General features: G+C 38.5%; 1 protein-coding gene across 5 annotated transcripts in view; it reads right to left on the bottom strand.

Moving 5' to 3' along the window:
- Positions 1-22968, bottom strand: part of BTBD10 (BTB domain containing 10) — a 67236-nt gene that overhangs the window by 25067 nt on the left and 19201 nt on the right. For 2 of the 5 annotated variants that reach the window (XM_058663346.1, XM_058663345.1), the window contains exons 2-3: positions 18726-18829; positions 14677-14827 (exon numbers count right to left, since the gene is read on the bottom strand). The exons of 1 other annotated variant lie outside the window; for it this stretch is intronic. In XM_058663346.1, coding sequence (XP_058519329.1) covers positions 14677-14777 — 101 coding nt within the window. In that variant the 5' untranslated portion in view covers positions 14778-14827; positions 18726-18829. The remainder of the gene's footprint in view (positions 1-14676; positions 14828-18725; positions 18830-22968) is intronic. 2 more of the 5 variants (XM_058663348.1, XM_058663347.1) reach the window with 2 other exon arrangements.

The raw sequence follows: 22968 nt of genomic DNA, 5'->3' as shown, positions 1-22968 counted from the left end.
TATCTGCCTTTCCAATAAAAATAAATAAATCTTTTTTTAAAAAATTCCGCTCCTATCTATTTTTCTGGCAAGAAAATTTCACTAAAAAATTGTGTCTTTCAAAAACAGTCTTTATTTCAAAAGAAAAAAGCAAAGATCGTACTGAATTTATGTTTAAAATCCTCACAGTAGGAACACTGGAATTGCTGGTTCATTTTACAAAATAGAAAAAAACCTCATACTAATAGAATAAAATTTGAATGTAGAAAAACATAGCTTCAAATTATTCTAGTTGTTAAGTCTAAAGCATTTCAAATTATAAGAAATACATTTTCTAAATGTTTCATAATTTAATAAGGAATAAACACAGCTACAAACTAAGGCAAATGGAGGGCAAATGCTCAGTTTGAATAAAGGCCAAGTAGATGATTAATTGAAAAAGCATTTCCACTAGACATCTCCATAGCTTAGATACTTCTAACCATTCTGCTGGAATATAGCTTCATTTCTAAACTGTTTAAACTATAAACAAATGCAAGAAGTGCCATAGTACACCTCTACCTTCCTATTCCCAAACAGAAGACACATGGGACCAGATCTTCAAAATCAGACCTCACCAAAGCTAATCATGTCCTATTCTAATTAAATAATTTTAGATCAGAGCAGCACTCTAAAGGCAAAAATATATGCCAAAAAAAAATGAAGATGAACACGTTTAAAGTTGACAGCTCTGCTTTAGGTTGCATTTAAAAGAAAAGTGCAAAACATGAACTGAGGAAGGTAACCAGACAAGGAGTAAATCAGCCCCAAAACCTGTTACCAGCTATAACACAAGAACTGTGTTGTACTTTCTTTCCAGAAACAATTGCCAAAAATGAAAATATGAAACAATGGTTTATTAAGGAAACAGGAAACAGCAGTATATGAAAAAAGAGTAATCCCTCAAAGATTAAAACTGAATGACATACATCCAGTTAACCATTTCACCTGGAGATTGTTTCTAGAATAAACAAACAGGAAACTCAGAACCCAGCAGACCCTTTAGTTGAAGATTCAGAGCTGAGACACCAGGGTAATAGGTGGTCAGGATTCTCAGAAGGGGACCAGAGAGGAAAACAGCACACACAGAGAAAACCCCAGGAGACGAGCAAAGTGTTCCTCAAGTACTGCACTAAATACCATACACATGCAAGGAAGCTCAAGAGGGAGGGAAAGCAGTAGCTCAAAGGACTGGAGAAAACATCCAGCACTCACACGGAGCCAAAAAAAGGGCCCTGTTCCACAGTCAGAGTGGAAAACCTTATTATTTGTATGTAGAGCTCTGAAAAGAGAAGCAGACAGGTCTAGATTCCAAAATGGTAAATAATCAGACCCAGAGTCAACACCCCTTCTAACCAATGTTAATAACTTGACCTGAAACATCAAATTGCTTGTAAAACAAAATACCAAAATAAAGCTCAAGAATAGCTCTAGGGCTGAATCAGATGTGGCAAACACTGGACCAGTCTGCTGCACATATTGGCAAGTACAAGAACCAAGTACAAGAACCAAGGCTGGGGACAGGCCTAGCGGTGGTTATTCGGCGAACTCCAACAAGGCTGTAGTTTCCACTGGTTTACCTGAGGGCTTAGTGTGTAGTGGGCTGGGCTGAGCTGGGCTGCAACATTCACTGGAGACAGAACTGATCCAGCAATTGCATCTACCAGTGTGTGCAGGATGATGTGGGTGATGGACTAAGCTGGACCCTGTACACGCGCGCGCGCGTGCACACACACACGAGTCAGGTCTAGGATCACATCAGATGAGGTTTTGCGCGCGTGCACACACACACGAGTCAGGTCTAGGATCACATCAGATGAGGTTTCTTTGGAGATCCCCAACTGAACCGCTGCACTCAGAACTTTAACCATGAGGAGAATCGCAGGATCTGTGGTCTGATTCTGGAAGTGGGCCTCCTCAGTGGCTAAGACAGAGCAATGGAAGACATGTGCCCACATGCACATGGAGGATGGCAGTCCACTGGAGCCTGCAGACGGCATCTGCTACCATAGCAGAGGAAGGAGAGTAGAACAAATTAGTAAACTACCCCAGCCAAGCGTTGACAGCAAATATCTGGGCAAAAGGAGATTCTAAGGTCGACTATGTCAACCAATGGGCCTTGGAAGGATTTCCTCATCCTTGGATCTGCAAGACTGGCAGCATTTCAGAACAACTGAAACTACTTCAGCAGAACCCTCACAGCATGCTCCACATCGGGACCCTGGGTTGATATCGGGTGGCAACTGGGAGGCTGTGAGCAACTTCTCTCCTTCTCTCCCCATTTCCCCCAGATACAGGAAGAAGAAAATGTGTAAACAATGGTATTACCCACTTACCCCTGATCCTTAACCCTTCCCACCCTGGTCAACCATGTAAACATCATCAAAAACAATTAAAAAAAATAGCTCTAGGAATAAAAAATAGTAACTCAGAAACAGTAAAACCAATCTACAGCATTCAATCAAAAACACCTAAGCAAATGACAGGCATTTCGATGTAGTGGGTTAAAGGTATCACTTAGGATATTTGCATATCATATCAGAATGCCTGGGTTCAAGCTGTGTCTTCATCTCATTCAATCCATGCTAATTGCCTAAGAGGCAGTGGGCCAAAGGACATGTGGGGGACGTCCATGGAGTTCCTGCCTCCTGGCTTTGGTGTGCCCCAACTCCAACTGTTGTAAGCATTTGGAGAGTTAATCAGTGGATGGAAAGAAGATTTCTATTTCTCTGCCTCTCATTTCCCTGTTAATCTTTCAAATAAATAAAATTTTAAAAATTACTAAGTCACAAAGCAACAAGAACATACAACTGATAATGAGGAGGGAAAATTAACTGAAACTAAATATATATATGTGTGTGTGTGTGTTTAGAACTGATATATATCTTAGAAGTAGAAATAAAGGCATTAGAAAAATCACCATGATCACAAACCTCTGAATAGTTACATAGACAGAAGATAAAAAGATCCAAAGCCAATTTTCAGAAATAAAATGATTGAGAAAATACACACATACTGTGTGGAACTAATGAGAGAAGATACATTATGGAAGCTCAATGAATTAGACAACATACTAACAGTAAATCATCAAAAATGAAACAGAGAAAACAGAAAACCAAATAGCAGGAATATGCTGTGGTCAACTTTAAGTGGCCTGACACAGGTACAGGAAGAAAAGAAGAAATGTGTGAACTGTTCTCAAGTTCAATGAGAATTACAAACCCAAATATGCAACACAATAACAAATTCCACACATACTTTAAAAAAAATAAATAAAACTTTGCCAATCCAGGTTTGTTTCAGCCAATAAAAAAAACACCTTTCAAAAGGAAGGGAATTACATTTAGACCAAAAATATGTCAATTAATTCAGCATGAGCAGACCTGCACTACACAAAGGAAGTCCTATCAGCAGAAGAAAACTGATGTCAGATGAAAACATGCATCTACATTAGCAAATGAAAAACAGTGGAAACAGTAAATACATGGAAAAATATGGTAAGAACTGTTTAAATCTCTAAAACATTAACAATAATTATACCATTATAATGAGATTTATAACAAACACGTGAGTACAATAGCTCAAAGTTTGGGAGTCAAGAAATAGAAGTATTCTATTACAAAGCTATGTATAAGAAATGGCATAACAATATTCGAAAGTAAACTAAGTTAAAATATATGATATAAATGCTAAAGCTCACTAATACAAGGAATTTTCAAAACATTCATGAATAATGCATACTATGACATTAAGGTGGGTGGCCACTGGTTAAGCTGCCTCCTGCAGTGCTAGCATCCCATATGGGTGCCAACTGGAGCTGTGGCTGCTCTGTTTCAAATTCAGCTCCCTGCTAATGTGGCTTGGAAAGCGAAAGAGGATATTCCAAGCCCTTGGGCGCCTCCACCCAAGTGGGAAACCCAGAAGAAGCTCCTGGCTCCTACTTGGCACAGCCCTGGTAGTTGCTACCATTTGAGAACTAAACCAGCAGATGGAAATCTTTACTTCACACACAAATACACTCTCTGCTTCTACTCCATTCTAATTATGCCTTTCAAATTGATAAATAAATCTTAAAAATAGAAGAAAGCGTGTATAAATTTCACATTTTGAAGCTAAACAAAGTCATCTTCTATTCCATTTATTTTTATTAGAAAGGCAGATCAGATTCACATAGAGAAGGAAGGACAGAAAGATCTTCCATCCATTGGTTCACTCCCCAAATGGTCCCAGCAGCCAGAGCCAAGTTGATCCCAAGCTGGGAACCAAGAACTTCTTCCAAGTCTCCCATGGGCAAGTAGGGTCCCGAGGCCTTGGGCCACCTTCCCCTGCTTTCCCAGGCTACAAACAAACAGCTGGATCAGAAGTGCATCCAGGACATAAATTGGTGCTCATATAGGTTGCTAGCACTTGCAGATGGAGGATTAGTCTGCTACACAATCATGCCAGCCTCAATACAGAAGCTTCTTAGTTTGATATAGTCTCAATGGCTTACATACAGAAATCAGCAAGCAACAATTGTTGGTAAGGATGTGAGGAAGAAAATACCCTGATCCACTGTTGGTGCAAATGCAAACTAGAACACTACAGACATCAGTACAGATTCCTTTGACAACTAAGAATTGGTCTACCATGTAACACAGCTATCACACTCCTAAGAATATTTCAAATGAAATGAAATCTGCATTTGTGAGAATTACCTGCAACTCCATGTTTACAACACAGTTCACAATAACTAAGACATGGAAACAATCCAGAAACCCATCAACAGATGAATGGATAAAGAAACAGTGGTACACTTACTCCATGAAATACGATTCAGTTATAAAAAAGAATGATATCTGTCTGCAACAAAATGGCTCCAGCTGGAATTCATTGTGATTAGTGAAATAAGCCAATCCCAAAGGACAAAGACAAAATGTTCTCTCTGATATAAACTAACACGAAGTACAAATGATGTGTATGAACATACAAAGTGTACAGGGGGAACGTACTCTAGTAAGTAATGGATGTGTGCAGCATGTGACTACTCCCAACTGACAGAGTCCCATGGATACTTACCAATGAAACACACCATTACACTCCGATACTACGTTTTCCACCTTTCCCTACACTTACCATGTCATGATACATTTATGTATCAGAAAGTTAAACTTGTAATGAGTGACTGTTTTTGTGATAGCTTGGGGACAAACAGCAGGAAGGGGATCACAGAGAGCTGGTAAGGCAAGAGGGAGGGATGAATCTATGCTGATAAAACTGTATTGTAGAAAATAAACATATTTTTAGGAAAGACCAAAAAAAAAACCTGAACCGAGTTCCTCCAGTTTGGGATGTGGGCCTCTTGATCACTGAGGTACAGGCTCATTCCCCTATTTGTAGAGATTTGTTTTAAAATGTTTATGATTTTGTTTCTAGTTTTTGAATTTTAAACAAAGAAGATGTTGTTAAGTAAGCACTTCTTCAAACTGAGAAGTCTCCAAATAGATGTCTGATTAATTAGCTGAACACATAGTATATGCCATGCACTGTTCTAATCCTGGTGCTATAATTGAAGAAATTACTATTCCCAAAATTAATGCAAGTAGAGAGAAACATAAAGCATACATAAATAAATATATTAAATGTCATTTGGTGATAAATGCTATGAGGAAAAATAAAGCAGAATGAATACAACATCACCATTTTGAGTGCTCAAGGTAGAACTCACGGGGGGAATGTCTAAGCAAAGATCTAAAGTGAGAAGTAAAACTATGAAATGAAGACAGCGAAGACCTTGTGACAAGAGTTATCAACAGCTCTGTTCTAACTAGAAAACTCTCAAGGCAGATTTTCCTTAATATTAAAACAATATTTTTACTTGACCCTAAAGTTTTAAAACAGGGCCCAGCGGCGTGGTCTAGCGGCTAAAAGTCCTCGCCTTGAAAGCCCCGGGATCCCATATGGGCGCTGGTTCTAGTCCCGGCAGCTCCACTTTCCATCCAGCTCCCTGCTTGTGGCCTGGGAAAGCAGTTGAGGACAGCCCAATGCATTGGGACACTGCACCCGCGTGGGAGACCTGGAAGAGGTTCCAGGTTCCCGGCATCGGATCGGCACAGCATCGGCCCGTTGCGGCTCACTTGGGGAGTGAATCATCGGACGGAAGATCTTCCTCTCTGTCTCTCCTCCTCTGTGTATATCTGGCTGTAATAAAATGAATAAATCTTAAAAAAAAAAAAAAAAAAAGTTTTAAAACAGAAAATACTTTCTTGTGGGGAGACTTTCCTGTACACAAGAGGGTATTGTAGTAGCATTTCTAACCTTCAAATAATCTCACACTTGTTAAGTTCCAGGTTATTACAACCCAAACTATCTGCAAAAATTGCAAATACCTCCTGCAGGGCACAACCACCCTGGACTAAGCATGACTTCCCTGCCTCCTAGGATAGGATTAAAGTGGCAATGCTAAATCTGAACATTTACTACAAGCAGACACAATAATATTTTGTACTTCAACCCTCAAAACTATCTCCATCTTTGAGCTGAGATGATGCAAGTGTAGCAGCTGAACAACTGGACCTGGAATCACATAGTTGGCGCAAGGTGGGTCCGACACGTGACTCAAGAAGTGTAACTTCAGCGTTCCCATGCCTAACTTTAAACAAGCATGAATCAAATCAACTCTAGCTCTTTGCCAACGATGACTCTTCAAATATGTAAATATTTCTTATTATGAGATTCTTTAACATCGCCTAGTGTCACATCATGGATTTTCCTGAGTTCTTAGCTCCTTAAGCTGACAAGGTATTTAACTTCTTGAATACACACACAAATAAATACAAAATACTTCAGTGTGTGGTAGAGTAGTTCTATCTTTTTTTCCATTAACTAAAATGGTTTTGGCAGGAGTGAGTGATCTGGGAGAGATGATGACAGTCTTATTGTGCTGCTGTTTTATGTCACCTTTGGTGGCAATACCATCTTTAGACCTTTCTGACATGTGATATTGTAAAACCATGCAACTTAAACGTAACCTGCTGCTTTTCAGGCCTTACAAAGACTCCTGAAAAGTTCATTTGAATTATTCCAACAATCATTTTGTATCATCAGTATGTATACTTACATACTCACAGGAAGATTCAATTAATTTACTTTTTCCAGATGAATAAGATGACAAAGCAAAGAACAAAGCCACTTCCCAAGATAAACCTACTTTTGAATGGGGTCATTCAACTCAATATTGTATTAACACAATTACCAAGTAGCTTAATATCTGAGCATATCAAAAAGGGCCTTATCTAAAGTCAAGCTTAGGTCTAAATATATCATAATGCCCTAGTTTACTAACTAAACCACAGAAGAGTCAAAATCTGTCTGTAAAATATGAAGCTCATGTTTCATGTTTTTGTTCAAGCTATCCTTAAATAATTTTTTATATTCTAAAACTGTATACCTATTTCAAAATCAGGCCCTGAAGCTTCCAACTTTTGATAGTTATCTGAACATTTTGTGAGAAGAACTAACATTACCAACAATTTTAAGATGCTACATGTAATTCCTTTTATAACCATGCTTCAAATGGTCAAGATAAAAATCCATTTAACTAAATATATTCTTACCTCTACAGCTAAACTGGTTTCTAAGTCATCCTTAGCAATGTTTGCAATGTTGTTTTTTTTAACATTTTATTATTATCATTTTATGATACAGTTCCATAGGCTTCTGGTATTTCCCTTATCCCAGCCCCAATTCCCTGTCCCCCTGCAGTGTTATTTTTATTGTTGTTGTTAATGGTGGTTTGTTGCTCTTAGAGAAATAAATTAAATTAAAAGCTAAAAATTTCTTCCAGTCTCACTGTCAAATATTACTATCACACTTCTCTTGGTTACCATCTTCCACCAAATGTTGATTTGTCTTAGCATTTTTTTAAAAGAATCAACTTTTCTGAGTGCTAGTATATCTGACTTTTTTTTTTTTAAGATTTAGCCTTTACTTTTATGGCAATCTTAGATATTTTTCTTTTATTTAAAAGTAGTGAGCGTACTTTTAAAGAGTTCATTCTGTAATCACATTAATATTTGATTATATGTTTCCTTAACTCAAGATGTTCTGGCTTTTGAGAGAAATTTATGGTATCCTTTTTCTCTGATCAAGTATCAGAAAAACTCAGACTGGTGAAATAGATCACAAAAAAAAATACACAAAAATATTACGTAAACATTTCAGATTATCCTACAGAAGAGTATTAGATGATATAGAAGATGCTCATAATCTTTAAAAATAGGTTATATAATACTATATATAGATATAGCTAAAAATATAAGTGTATATAATTTTTACCTATGTACACACAGAAAAAGTTACATGCCAAAATATTTCAAGCATTTTTCTCAATAAAACATTTCATTCTATATGCTCTTCTATGTTTATATAATTAATATGCATCATTTTTATAAGAGAACAGGCATTATTGTCCTAGAAGAATCAGAGGAAAAGTATTATATGAAGTATGAGACAAAAATGTCTACCTGGAGACCCTACTTTTATTACTTTTATACCAAAAATTAAGAAAGACATTTCTGGATCCCAAACAACACAAAAAAATGTTAATATAAGACAGCATTAAAATAGCTACCTAAATAAGTCATGACTATCATCATGACAGTCATTCAAACTACAAGAAATTAAATGGGGCTAGTCACAGGAATTTTCTTACATTCCATGAAAAGGATGTTATGAACTACCTACATATTAAAAACAAAATAATTGCAAAATATGTAAATGTCAAGTTTCTATGAAATGAAGAATCAATAGGATAGGGAGTAATGATAACAGGAGAAAAAAAATCAGTTAAAATGTTTAGAACTGTGCTGAAATTTCCTAATAAAGTAAGCAATGTTATCTGCTAAGATTTACAATCTCACAGCAAGAACAATTACCTTTTCTTAGAAATTTTATCTAGCTGAAAATCAAATTGCACTAACCCAAAAACTTTGTTTTATTGGCAGTGATTAGATCTATTCAGAATCCTTGTTCTATAAGCCTAGAACAAAAATCTTTTTAATCAATTAGAGCTACATCATTCAAACACATTTAGTCCTATAAAATATCACTACGTATAAGTTAACTAATCTTTAATTCACCCAAAAGTAAAAATATTCAACTCCTTTAGAAAAATTTCAACTATTCATTTCTCTAGCTTAAATTTTATTTTCAAACATACTAAAAATATTATTTCACAATTAGTCTTTCCTTAAATTTTATATAGTCATTAAAACAATACATACTGCCTTCTCATGGTACATGAAATAAAAAAAACAGCAAACCCATGAAAACATACTCCATTTATTTTAAATAACTCCCCATTAAACTTACAATTATGATCGTTTGTATCTAGAAATCTAAATAACCATGAGGAAACAAAAGCCAAACATAGCTTTCAATCTCTCTATTGTATATGTACATAATAATTATACCCAGAGATATCATGTAATAAATGAATACACACCTTCCTTTAGTACATGCCAAGGTAGACACACAAAAACAAGAAAAAAAATTTGCAATCAGAGTATAAAGGGACTCTGCTTTTTCAAACAATGCAGCACTGAAAGCCAGGTCAGGATCCTTGGGCATTACTAGGAAACTTTAAGACATCTGATATTTCCATTATCTTCAAGATTCCTCTGAACAATCAGGAAATTTCTCAGGCTCTCCCTACCTAACCCATCCAGACTTCTTTTAGCTTTCCTCCCTCTACTGTGTAATAATGCTGCGGTTATTTAGGCTTTAAATGTTCAGAGATACAACCCCCTCTATATATTAATTCAGTTCATTTCTCACAGACACTGACTCAGCCGTGGGTTGTGCAGTACTGACGTTTCTAACCAAACAAGATCGTGTGAGCTATGATCAACCCCTTTTTCCATCTCTGAGCAGTGATTGGGTATTGTAATTGATGGACAGGCTAAAGAAAAGGCAGGGGGTGAGGGCTTAGAGATATGTAGATACGCTGCCAATGCCATCTGTAAGGCTAATTCTAGCTCAGCCAGCTTGCCAGGTTTTAAAAAAAATAGAATGCAGCTAACTTGTTCTTTTCAATATTTATGTATCCATTTTGCACAGGAAAACTTCTTTTTAAAACTAAAGAGAAAATATTATTTTTAATTTAAGAATTTGCTCAAAAACTATTCTTTTAAACAACCAAACTTTTCCATTTCTAAACAGCTGCTGGAACTACAGAGTGACTTAAAAGGGAAACACACTTCATGCAGTCTCAGAAGAAATGAGCATGCGTACTTCCACGTGGCAATGAAACCTTGCGGCAAAGTCTGATATTGAATGTTTGATGCATTTATCTTTAGTAACCTGAGCAGACTGCAGATCTGAGTTTTGTACAGCGTATTCTACCCAACTCAAATATCAAAGAGCTTTTAGCACACGGTCTATGTATTTGCTTTTTCTTTTTTAAAACAAAGTCTTTTCTAACACAATTTAAAGAGAAGTTGTCACAAATTAGGTTAAGTATACTTTGGATATTAAATACAACTACTCAAAGTCACTAGTTTTTAAATCATTTTTGCTTATGCCTACAGATGGATCACAGTTTCTGTCCTTTTATATCATAGAATACATATGAAACCTACATTTCACAGAAAAGAAATCTTTAAAACTATGCCTTTAAAATTGTGTTAGAACAGAACTATAAGGCAATGCCCACCAAACCCACAACTGTCAAGAGTAAGCACAAAAGGTAGTAACTATTGTTACTTTGGTTTTGTTTATGATTTACCCACAATACAGTTTTGTAGGTACAGGGCTTTTTTCTTCCCCCTTCTACCGACATGTATTCCCCAAATGATTACAGTGGTAGAGTACTTTTGTAACATTTACCCGATTACCCTTCTGCTATTCAATTGTGTCATGACGTGCTAGGTATGGGTAGAAGTCGAACATCTAGTAGCATGCTGCATGCTTCACAATGTTTCACATGTTTCACAATAGAAGTCCTACTTTCTTTGGGAGTAGAAATGCAGACTAACCTAACTTTACTATCCAGTTATACTGCTCCTATGTGAGAGGATATGTATGTATGTGGTTACCTACATCTATTTATTTGTTTGCCCAAGGGCTGTCAAATCAGAGAGAACATATTTGTCCTTTTGCAACTATTATTATTTTTCCCTTATTTCATTGGAAAGGCAGAGCAGATTTAGGGGGAGAAGGAGAGACAGAAAGAAAGACCTTCCATACATGAATTCACTCCCCAAATGGCTGCAATGCAGAGCTTAGCCGACCTGAAGCCAGGAGCCAGCCTCCTCGGAGTCTCCCATGTAGGTGCAGGGTCCTAAGGTATTGGGCCATCCTCTGTTGCTTTGCCAGGCCATAATCCAGAAGTTGGATAGGAAGTGGAGCAGCCAGAACCACAAACCAGAGGCCACATGACATCCCAGCACTTCCAAGGGGAAGATTTAGCCAATTGAACCATTAAGCCAGGCCCTTTTGTAGCTTTCATAATTTAAAACTTTTTGTCCAGGCCAGCATTGTGGAGTTGCAAGCTAAGCTGCCAGTGACACCAGCATCCCAGAGGGACACTGGTTAAAGTCCTACTGCTCCTCTTATTATTTAGCTCCCTGCTACTGTGCCTGGGAAGGTAGCAGACCACGGTCCAATTACTTTGGCCCCTGCCCTAGCCTTTCCAGCCATTCAGCAAATGAATCAGCAGATGGAAGATGCAGGTCTCTGAATCTCCCTCTGTCACTCTGCCTTTCAAATCAATCAATCAACCTAAAAAAAAAAAAAAAAACCAGCACAACAAAAAGACCTACATTTCTTATCTCTCTGACCTAGGGATAGCCATGTAATGTGGTTCCAGCTCATGATTTATAAGCAGATATCTGCTGGAAATTACCAAAAAGTAGTGTCCTGATACAAACACAATCACAATTTTAACTTTCTAATGTAAAATAGAAACCCTTGCTACTGTCCCTTTCTCCTTTTCTCTTCCTTCTTGTCTAAGTGACTGACATGATAGCTGGAACTATAGTGTCTACCTTGGAATTATGAGGAAGAAGTCCAGAAAATAATAATTTTTCACCCCAACATCCTTAATCCATGAAAGATGCATCAGTTACTGCCTATCTTTGGACTTGTTACATAGAAGAAAAATAAAGTCCTAACTTAAAATGAGTGCTTAGTCTGTATTCTTTCACTGAAGCATTCAGAAGTAAAATACAAGTTTCACAAAAGATGAGAACAGGTACAAGCACACATGACACAGATCAGCCAGAAGCTGGTGATGCATCACAGTTTTTCATTACACCTGCTATTTTAAATTATTTAAAGCTTGAAAGAGAAAGAGAAATTTGCTTATACATCTTAGTCCTGCCCTTTACAATGAAGAGAGCCTTGTGTGAGAATATTAACCATTTGTTTGCTCAAAAATGGGCTCCACAGTCCCGTGCAGAGGAAGGTCAAACCCTCCAATCAAACATTCACATCATCCAAAGATCAGTTCAAATAGCATTTTTATTTATTGAAGAGGACTGTGATATCTTCACTCACTCTTATTTCGAAACCTGGCACAGCAGCTAAGTATTCTGCCACCCTTTAACTATTTCATACATACATGGATAACAAAATATCCCAGATGTCTTTTGAATCTCTCATAAGTCAAAGTCTCAACAGTACTTGATGTTTGTTGATTTTTAAAATCTCATAGCTAGTTAATTTACTATCAAGACAAAAACTCCATTTAAAACAAAGTACTTTAAAAAAATATGTATCCAGGGCCTGAAGTGATAGTGTAATGGTTAAAGTCCTCGCCTTGAACGCACCAGGATCCCATATGGGCACCGGTTTTAATCCCGGTGGCCCTGCTTCCCATCCAGCTCCCTGCTTGTGACCTGGGAAAGCAGTCAAGGACGGCCCAAATCTCTGGGACCCTGCACCCAGGTGGGAGACCCAGAAGAGCTCCTGGCTCCTCACTTCAGATCGACGCAGTACTGGCCGTTGCGGCTGCTTAGGGAGTGAACCATCAGACAGAAGATCTTCCTCTCTGTCTCTCCTCATCTCTGTATATCTGCCTTTCCAATAAAAATAATAAATCTTTAAAATATATATATATATATATCCTAATTTATATGTGCCTAAGCACATAGGGACAAAAGGTCTTTAAAAGCAAGCTGTTCTTCCTTGGGCAGAGCTTTCACAAACGAAGATGAAGTAAACTTATTCAAAGTACTTTGTCTTTCCATTTAAAAAAAAATCAATTTATTGACATTTGTTGTCTATTTCACTTCAGCAGTTTTCATTCAATGAATCCTAAATACTGATGTTAGAGACTTAAAAAACAGCATCCAAAAAGTCACTAATGCTACAGCTATCAAGAACAGCCTTGTCATTGATACCTGTTACTGAAATAAACAATAGAATGAAAAGAATACTGCTGTTTTTAACAAAATTTCCCAATCGTAAGCATGTTTTTACAAAGTAAACGATGGGCTCATTTTCAACCTAGTCACCTCTTCAATACATAATGCAATTATTGTACCTCACAGAACACTAAAAAAACATGAGAAAAGACAACATAAAATTCATCTGAAAAGTATATATTATAGTATGTATAATACAGCCTCATATTATAACATCAATAACCCTTCTCAAAGACAATTACACATGAAATAGAAAAAAGTTACAGCCTCACCTGCAAGACACAGAAACACAAACACACGTACTCAAACTAAACAAACTAAAAACACTGACAATAGCATTTGGCATGTATGCATAAACTAACAAAGTCAACTTAACATTCTAGACTTTATCACATTAAAAGTCTACTATAAATTTGAACGTCTTATTAGGAGACTTAAAAAGTATTCCAGTTATTGAAATTTTCTAGCTGTAGTTGAAAAGTACTTGAATTCTTTCCTGAAAATTACAAAAAGGATTTCAACATCATGGCATGTTTTTTCAAGGAAAATGGTATTGTGTTACCAACGATCAGAAGATATTTAACTTAAGTAATATGTTCAATAACATCCTCTAATACTCATAAGGCAAAATCCTCCATTAAAACATGCTTACATACCTGTAATAGGTGATCTTTATGGGCTGTCAATTAATATCTTAGAACACCAGATCATAAAGCATTCTAAACAAGGTATTCCTCATTAAGTCACATAGCAGAAGCTTAAAAAGTAACAGATGAACTGAAACTTATAAAATTCACTGCAGGTACCAAGCTTTAAATGAACCAGTAGTCATTTCAGATATCATTTTCCAATGAGGATCCAGGAGGAAAATACAATTAAAGTCACATAATGAAAAAATGCATAGAAGCAAATACTGACAAAAACCTAAAATTCACTGTGTATAATCCTCTCAAAATAGAGAGAGTATGAAACAAGCACCTTTTAGAAACGTTTTAACTAACCTGTCATTGCTGCAGCTCCCAATTAAAACAAGCACAGAACTTAATCAGTGAAGTAAGATTTTAACATTAGAGGCAGAAATATTCAGACAAATAAGTGAACTTAAAAAAAGAAATGTTTCTCAAGATATTCAAGAATAAATATAAACATTAATAATGTTTTATAAATAAGTCCCTGGACTCTCATAGGATTTGCCATAATCAAACGCAATTTTAACAAGCTTTGATATGTGAAATATGTATTTTCTACCTACCTTGAATGTTTATAAAGTTTACGAGGTCTACTATGCAATTTCCGATCCCAATTTTCTGGATCACTGGAGTTACTGTCATAGGGATGAGGCCGGCCTGCCATCCCACGTCAAGTCTCCTCAAACTACTGCTCTGAAAGCACACATGGAGCACCTATAACCTACGTAAAAGAGCAGTGGTGACCTTTCAGTCTAGACCATGCCAAATAAAAGTCACAGAATTTAACATACTTGCATTATTGTGACATATTTTGCAGTGAAGATTATAAAATATTAAAATAGACAAAATGCCACAAATTGCATAAGTTTAAGAAATCTTTCTTAGGTACTTGCCCTTTGATTTGCCTATTAAATTTGCTATCCATGCATAAGGCTTTAATGATCTGATATTTGTATTTCAATAAAAAGAATTAACTATTACCTGAATATCTATTTCCAAATACCAAAATAGGAACAAAAAGGTAAAAAGAACTACATAGAATGATTCTACTAGATAACATGTTTCAAGTGAAATTTTAATTACTATAAGTCAAAATACTTAATAGAGCATCTAGTAAGACCCAATAACAGTGGTACTATTTCTTTAACCCAATTAAAGAATTTAAGAGCAATTTAATTTCTGATCAAATAAAAATGCATATGAACCTACTGATGTATGTTTATAAATTCAACTACCATTACATGTTTTGTCGATGTGATTCATAATTATGTATTCCTTCATGAGAGGCTTATGACTATTATTTCTATTGTAATCATATGAATTTTTTTAAACTCACTTTAGCCACAGCCTCACAAGATACTCGAGCTACACACTTTTAAAATATACCCACTACCTAGTTCAACCTTCACAATGACCTTGGAAGGTAAGCATTACAAATCCCCATACACAAAACAGAAAATACCCTCACAGCTGTAGTACCTGTCAAAGGTTACAATTCTGGTAAATGGTTGAATTACAAATAGCAAAGAAAATTCACTACAAAAAGGGCCAGTGTTGCAGCACAGCCTGTTAAGCGACTGCCTGTGAACTGAGCCTCCCATAAGTGCCAATTTCAATCTTGGCTACCCTACTTCTGATTCAGCTATCTGCTCATGTACCCACTAGTGTAGTGGGGGATGCCCCAACTGCTTGTGCCATTGCCACTGGGGACTGATGAAGCCATTTGGGAGGTGAACCAGCAGATGGAACATCTTTCCCTCTCTGGGTAACTTTGTCTTTCAAATGAATAAATAAATTAAAAAAAAAAATAGTATTCACTGAGAAGAATAAAGTCTTGATGTTGAAAAATGCTCAGATAAAAAAAAAATGCTCAGATAAGAGTATTTGAAAACAGATCAGGTTTGACCTTTAAAGACTGTAAACATCAAAAGAGAAACTCAGGTTAAACAATTCAAACAGTCTCATAAACTGTACCATAATCCAGGTTTCCTCACACCCACTCCTGTTTACTTTCTATACTTTTTGGAGCTGGGTGTGGTGGAAGGAACTTGAGAGGGAGTTGGATACAAAAGTAAAAAGGGAAATTCCAGCATTGGGAAATATAATAAACTTTCCTCAATTTTATATGGAATTAAGTACAATTTTATCACGAATGCCAAAGATAAATGCATGAAAAATGTTCAATCTATAGCAAAGTAAGTAAAAGAAACACTTTTGTTTTACAGAAACAATTTTGCTATTTTACAAATTTTCCTCTCAGTACCGCTTTCCAAATACAATTTTACATTTTTTAAAGAGATTTTTTTATTTTTATGTGGCAACTGGATTAGTAGTGAGCAGTGAGGACACAAAGTTGCACTGGGATGCCAGTGCTTGAAGGTGAAGAAGTGCCTGAGCCATGGTGTGACCTAAAAAAAATTTTAGAATGGAATTTTAATAAATTTATGAAGAATACACAGGAGAATGAGAGGAAGGAAGGAAGGAAGGAAGGAAGGAAGGAAGGAAGGAAGGAAGGAAGGAAGGAAGGAAGGGAGGGAGGGAGGGAGGGAGGGAGGGAGGGAGGGAGGGAGGGAGGAAGAGAGGAAGAGAGGGAGGAAGTAACTAGACAATGATTCAAATAGCCAAACAAATGATATGCAGTTTGCTTTCTGAATTACCTTGGAAAAGGAAATCTACTCCCTTACAGGTCATCAAAAACAAATCAGGTGTTACAAGCAACCTATGGGGCTGTGGCATAGCCTTTTAATCCTCTGCCTGCCAGTGCTGGCATCCCATAAGCATGCCAGTTCAAGCTCCAGCCATCCCACTTCCTCAGTTCCCTGCTTACGGAATGGGAAAGCAATAGTGGATGGCTTAAGCTTTTGGGGCTCTGCACCCATGTGGCAGACCCAAAAAGAGGCTCCTGGTTACCACCTTTGAATCAGCTCAGCTCCGGCCAACGCAGACATTTACGGAGCAAACCAGTGAACAAAGACCTTCTCTATCTCTCCTTCTCTCTGTAAAATCTGTCACTGAAATAGAAACAAACAAATCTTTTTAAAAAAAAGAAAGGCAGTTTCCAGAGAGAAGAGACAGAAAGATCTCCCATGCACTATTTCGTTCCCAAAGTGAACTGATCTGAAGCCAGGAGACAGGCGCTTCTTCCATGTCTCCCACGTGGGTGCAGGATCCCACAGATTTGGGCCATCCTCTGCTGCTTTCCCAGGCCACAGGGAGGAAGCTGGAAGGAAAGTGGAGCAGCCGGGACACAAACCGGCACTCATATGGGATTCTGGCACTTACAAGATGAGGATTTAGCCACTGAGCCAATGCACCAGGACAAAACAAGAAAACCTTATAAAATTAATAAGAACAAAACAGAGATGCAAAAGAGAGCAAGAAAAAACTGCAGTCACCAATAGAGAAACAAAAGAGATAAACATGAATAGGACAGCCACAAAAAAGTCCACTGATGAAAGGGCAGTCCTAAAACACAAAAGGAATGTCCCAAAAAGTTAAAGCACAACAAACGAACACAGCAAATTCACATTCATATTTTCCACCCCCATTACAGTGAGCGACACATACTATCAGCAGGGAAATATCAATGTTTTCCTAATCATTCTGAAATCAACGAGCATCTATGTCACAGCAAGCCACAAGAAAGAATGTTCAGGTGAAGGTTATTGAAAAGTCTACTGAAAAATCATTCACATTTCATTTGTCTATAAAATTTGCATTTCATCATCTGAATAATCTTCCAACTTCTCCTTTCAGATAGTGACAATAATATAAGCATAATTCAAGTTGAGATTTGGGGGAAAAGAAATAACCTATGTTATTACAGAACTATAATTTAACTATAAATGATTAAAAGGTACCTAGCATACATACCACTTTGTATTTAAGAGTAACATAAAAACTATTGATCTCTTTAATTTTAACCATTCTCTGTGCCATAATCATTATATTTGTATTTTATTTATTCACTCAAGCATTTACAGATTACCTACTTTACTATGCGAATTCATAAAATTCTGAAACAAGTCACACATTATTCCTCAAAAACTTCATCCTATTATTGTTATAGTCCAAGTATCTTAATCTTTCTCCCAGGTTACTGCCCCAAAAAGATAAGAATTCAAAGCAGAGGCATAAATATAATACCCAAGTGATGGCAGAATTTATTTAAACAAGAGGAAGAAAAACTACATTTACACATGACTGTGGACCACCCACACAGAAAAATATCCATCATGAATGGGGCAACGATTGAGAAGGCAAGACAAAGATCCATATGCCTGGCCCAGTAGCCCACAGCCAAAGACCGCTCCTATGTTACATCTCTTTATTAAACATACAAAAAGGGTAGAATTTAGGGTTTCATGGCAACTCCATGGGGAGTTAATTTCCATATGACTATCACAGCATCTCCTCCTTCCTGGTTCTAGATGAGACGCAGGCATATCATGGAAAAGCTGATATACCACATAGATAGGTAAAGGGATACAGTTACCACACGTGAGTGGCAGAAACTCAGAAAGTGTTCCAGCTCTACTGCCCCTATCCCACTTTCCTGCTTTGTTATCCCTTAAGATTCCATAGGCCACTTGCTCATTTATCTTTTTCCTACCTGTAGCACCTCTATTCAACTCCTTGGACTGTTATTCCATCCTTCATCCCCATTAAATCTTGCTGTTTTTTAGGATTCCATCTTCCTTTCTAGTCTCTTGCTTGCTGGGTCCAGGGAAACAACAAACAAAAAAAAAGAAATGAGGATCAAACCTTAAGAACATTAGGATTTACACAGAACATGAGGGATGCCCAAAAAGTTCATGGAAAATGCATATTATGAAAAAATGACATGCAAACTTCAAAATTTTGGCAACAAAATAAACTTACCTTTTCATGCCATTTTGCACAAACTTTCTGAAGTACCCTCATATAATTTGTTTCTATTATCGCTATCTGAATTCTCTAATAGGTACCCCAAGTTCAGCAGTCTCCTTATCTCAACCTCTCACATTTAACTAGTGTCATCACTACTCACAAAGCCAAAAACTTTGAAGAAATCTTCACTCCCTTCTCATTTCCACACATCACGTCTACTTCAAATGTTTCCTCTTAACTCCTCTCCCTACTCATTCATATGGTTGTTGCCTTCACTTACATCCTCTTCATTAAGCCTCTTGGCTGACCTCCTTACCACAACTCTGTATTTCTCTTTCTTAAAAACTTCCAATGGCTCTCCATTTCCTATAGCTAAATGTCTTCACATAAAAAGTTTCATCAAAATCTGACACTTGAATCCCCAACATCTATTACATATTAAGCAAAAAAAAAATCTATTGTTGTTTAGATCTTATTTCAAAAGCACAAAATTTTTTAAACTTTCAGGGTGATTGTACCCACTATTTTTTCTGCTCTTCTGGGTGGTACACTTTCTCTTTTAATTGTAAAAACAGAGGCTTATCATATGATCCTCAAGTTTCCAGTCTTTCACACTCCTTTCTTCTAAGTCCCTCAGAACAATTCCTGTAATAGTAGTGAATTAATTGTGCGAACATTTAGGCGCTTGTATTTTGTCTGCAATTTCAAACGATTCATTCACTCCATGTGGCTGTCTCCCTCTTTCAGTTCTTCCCATATGGGGAAGGTTTCCCTTAGGACATTTAACTGGCTCAAGGAGTTTTCTGGGCTACTCCTCGCCAGTCTCTTCTACATACACGGGTATCTGGCTCTCCACCCAGCAAAAAGCAGCTCTTGGTTTGTAGCCTTTCGCCCTTTTCAACATTCTCCCTCTTTCACCTACCAGAGTTGCTTTTATTTTTTTTTTTTCCAAGATTTATTTTTATTGCAAAGTCAGATATACGGAGGAGGAGAGAGAGACAAAGGAACATCTTCCATTCGATGGTTCACTCCCCAAGGAGCCACAACAGCTGGAGCTGAGCCAATCTGAAGTCAGGAGCCAGAAGCCTCTTCCGGGTCTCCCATGTGGGTGTAGAGTCCCAAGGTTTTGGGTGAGGAATCTCAGTATCAAAATCCCAACATTTGCTCACAGCTCATTGCTACTAAGAAACTGTACTGAGCTTGCAGGCCAAGTGGCCTATGTGACCTTTAGCACCAATGGGCCCCAATTCCCATGAATCAAGGCCCACCTCAGTCTGGTTATCTCACAGGTGGCTCCAAGTAATTGAGTGGGTGCTTACCTTAGTTGCTGGAGGCATGGGCTGTCCAGCAAAGAGGTAGGGAATGTGTGGTATTTCCTCTCACGTTGCAGGCTATTGTGAATTGCCCCTTTCCAAGCTATTGTGGACTGCTCCTACAAAAATCCTATGAATATGCTGTTCGGAGTCACACTCCAGTAACAGGTGTTGGTCCTGGCCGCCCAGCCAACCAAGAACCCAAGTTTGGACATGCCAAGCTTGAATAAACCATATCTTTTTGCACTTGGATCAACTTCAGACTCCTGGTGATTTTGGGGGATCTCAAAATCTGGGCACAACATGGGCCATCCCCCACTGCTTTCCCAGGCAAGCAGGGAGCTGGATGGGAAGCGGGGCTGCCAGCATTAGAACCAGCACCCATATGGGATCCCTGTGCATGCAAGGTGAGGACCTTAGCCGCTATGCTACCACTCCAAGTCCCTACCAGGAGTTTTTATGCAATAACCATAATCACTACACTTGAATTAGTTTGTTTGCAAGCTATAATTTCACCTTACTACTAGAAAAACCCTGTGTAATGACATGAGTTAGACTGAAATCTCAACGTGATGTACAAAGTCATAAAATGGTCAAGACTGAACACATCTACTGAAAGTAAGGAACCAGAGCCTGGCATGGTAGCCTAGTGATTAAATCCCTGCCTCACATCCACGAGGATCCCATATGGGCACCTAGCTATATCCTGGCTGCTCTACTTCCCATCCAGCTCCCTGCTTGTGGCCTGGGAAAGCAGTAGAGGACGGCCCAAAGCCTTGGCACACTGCACCCACGTGAAAGAGCCAGAAGAAGCTCTAGGCTTTGAATCGGCTCAGCTCCGGCTGTTATGGCCACTTGGGGAGTGAACTAGCAGATGAAGATCTTTCTCTGACTCTCCTTCTCTCTGTGTATCTGACTTTACAATAAAATAAATCTTCTTTTTTTTTAAAGCAAGCAACCAAAGTATCTGTTCCTATATAGCTCCTTCGGTCCACAGGAAAGATAATGAGCTTCGGATTAGACTGGCATCATAAGTGAAGTTTAACTTCCAGATTTCTCATATATGAAACAGGATAATAATACAGGGTGGTTTAAAGCTTTATATAGCAGAAAGTAGTTTAGCACACGGACTGACAGTAAGAACAAACTGTCTTTTTATGTTGCTTTTAAAAATCCTTCCACGAGGGGTTCTGATGGAGGAGCCTGGGTAACTTCTCTGGCAGGACACAGACCCGGCAGGTAAGCGCAAGAAGCATGGAGGCAAACAGCCCAGAAGAGGTCATGGAAAGTGTCCCACTGGCATACATTTGGCATGGGTCGGGGGCAGACCAGGCTGAATCAGTTCACGTCATCCACTGGCAAATCGGAACGCCGGAACAGAGTGTGGGTCGAGCCAGTTTCAGTCGCAACAAAAGCAGTGCACAACATGGAACGCCAAGGTGAGGTTGCCTGTGCCAGATGTGACCGCAGCACCCAACCAGTACACACGTGAGAATCAGGAAGGGAGGGGGCAGAGCCGGCAGGGGAATAAGGGGTGGTTCCCTTGCTGCACAGCTACTCCCACTGGAGAGCATGAGCTGGGATGCAGACAGACAACACCTGGGCTCATTATTCCTACCGGTGCAAACAGAAATGGGGCTTAGCCGCAGCATCAGCTGACAGAAGTTGGCACTGGGGACTAGTTCCGTCAAGTTAAACCACAGAACCACCTGCAGAGTGCATAATCTGGGAGTGGGAGTGGCCTGGGAGGGAAATAGTGGGCTACTCCCTCTTGGGTTACCACCCCCCACGGGAGGGCACAAAAACTAGGACAGGGGCTGGGGTGGCTAGACAGACAACCAACAACATCCGTGAAGGCTGGATAGTTGAGCTGGTTAGATAGAACAAGGTTTTAATACCCATTGACATGTACGAGAGCAGAAGGGATGTGGGACAGACTGGACTACTGCTACACATACTGGCAAAACAGGATAGGGAGTGGGCCTGGTGGGGGTTATTGTGGGTCGCTCCGACTGGGCTACATCTCCCACTGGTTTATGTGAGAGCCGAGTGTGTGCTAGGCGAACCAGGCTGGACTGGAAACACCCATTGGTTCCAGTGGAAGACAGGGATGGAGGCGGAACCAACCCAGTAATTACAACCACCAGCTGATCAGGGTAATAGACTGTGCAGGGCCCTGTGCTTGCTAGTACACACAAGAATCTGGTCTGGGAACACCTCACACAGGGTTTATTTGGGGATCCCCCCAGTCGAGCTTCCGGACTCAGAACCCTAACTATGAAAAGACAGAGGACAGAACACATCAATCAACCACCTCAGCTATATGTTAGCAATAAAAATACGGGGCAAACGGAGACTCTAAGATGGACTATGTCAATCAGTGGATTCTTCAATGACCTCATCGTGCTTGGAGTGGTGAGAGTGGCAGCAATTCGTAACTGTTGAACTATCAAAACCACTTGAGCAAGACCCTCGCAGCATGCCCCACATCTGGGACCTGGGGTGGGTGGGAGACTGGGTGGGGCTTCTCCCTTAAAATTCCCTTTTACATCAGATATATTAGGGAAACAATACAGAACTAATTGTTTTGCCCATCTTCCTGTAGTGCTTGAACCTTTTTACACTAATTATATCAAGCTTGTTAAAAAAATAATAAGTTAAAAAAAATCCTTC

This window comes from Ochotona princeps, chromosome 4 (genome assembly GCF_030435755.1).
Source record: "Ochotona princeps isolate mOchPri1 chromosome 4, mOchPri1.hap1, whole genome shotgun sequence".
Taxonomy (NCBI): Eukaryota; Metazoa; Chordata; class Mammalia; order Lagomorpha; family Ochotonidae; genus Ochotona; species Ochotona princeps.
Note: the sequence above shows the minus strand (reverse complement) of the source record. Positions and strands in the feature narration are given on the sequence as shown.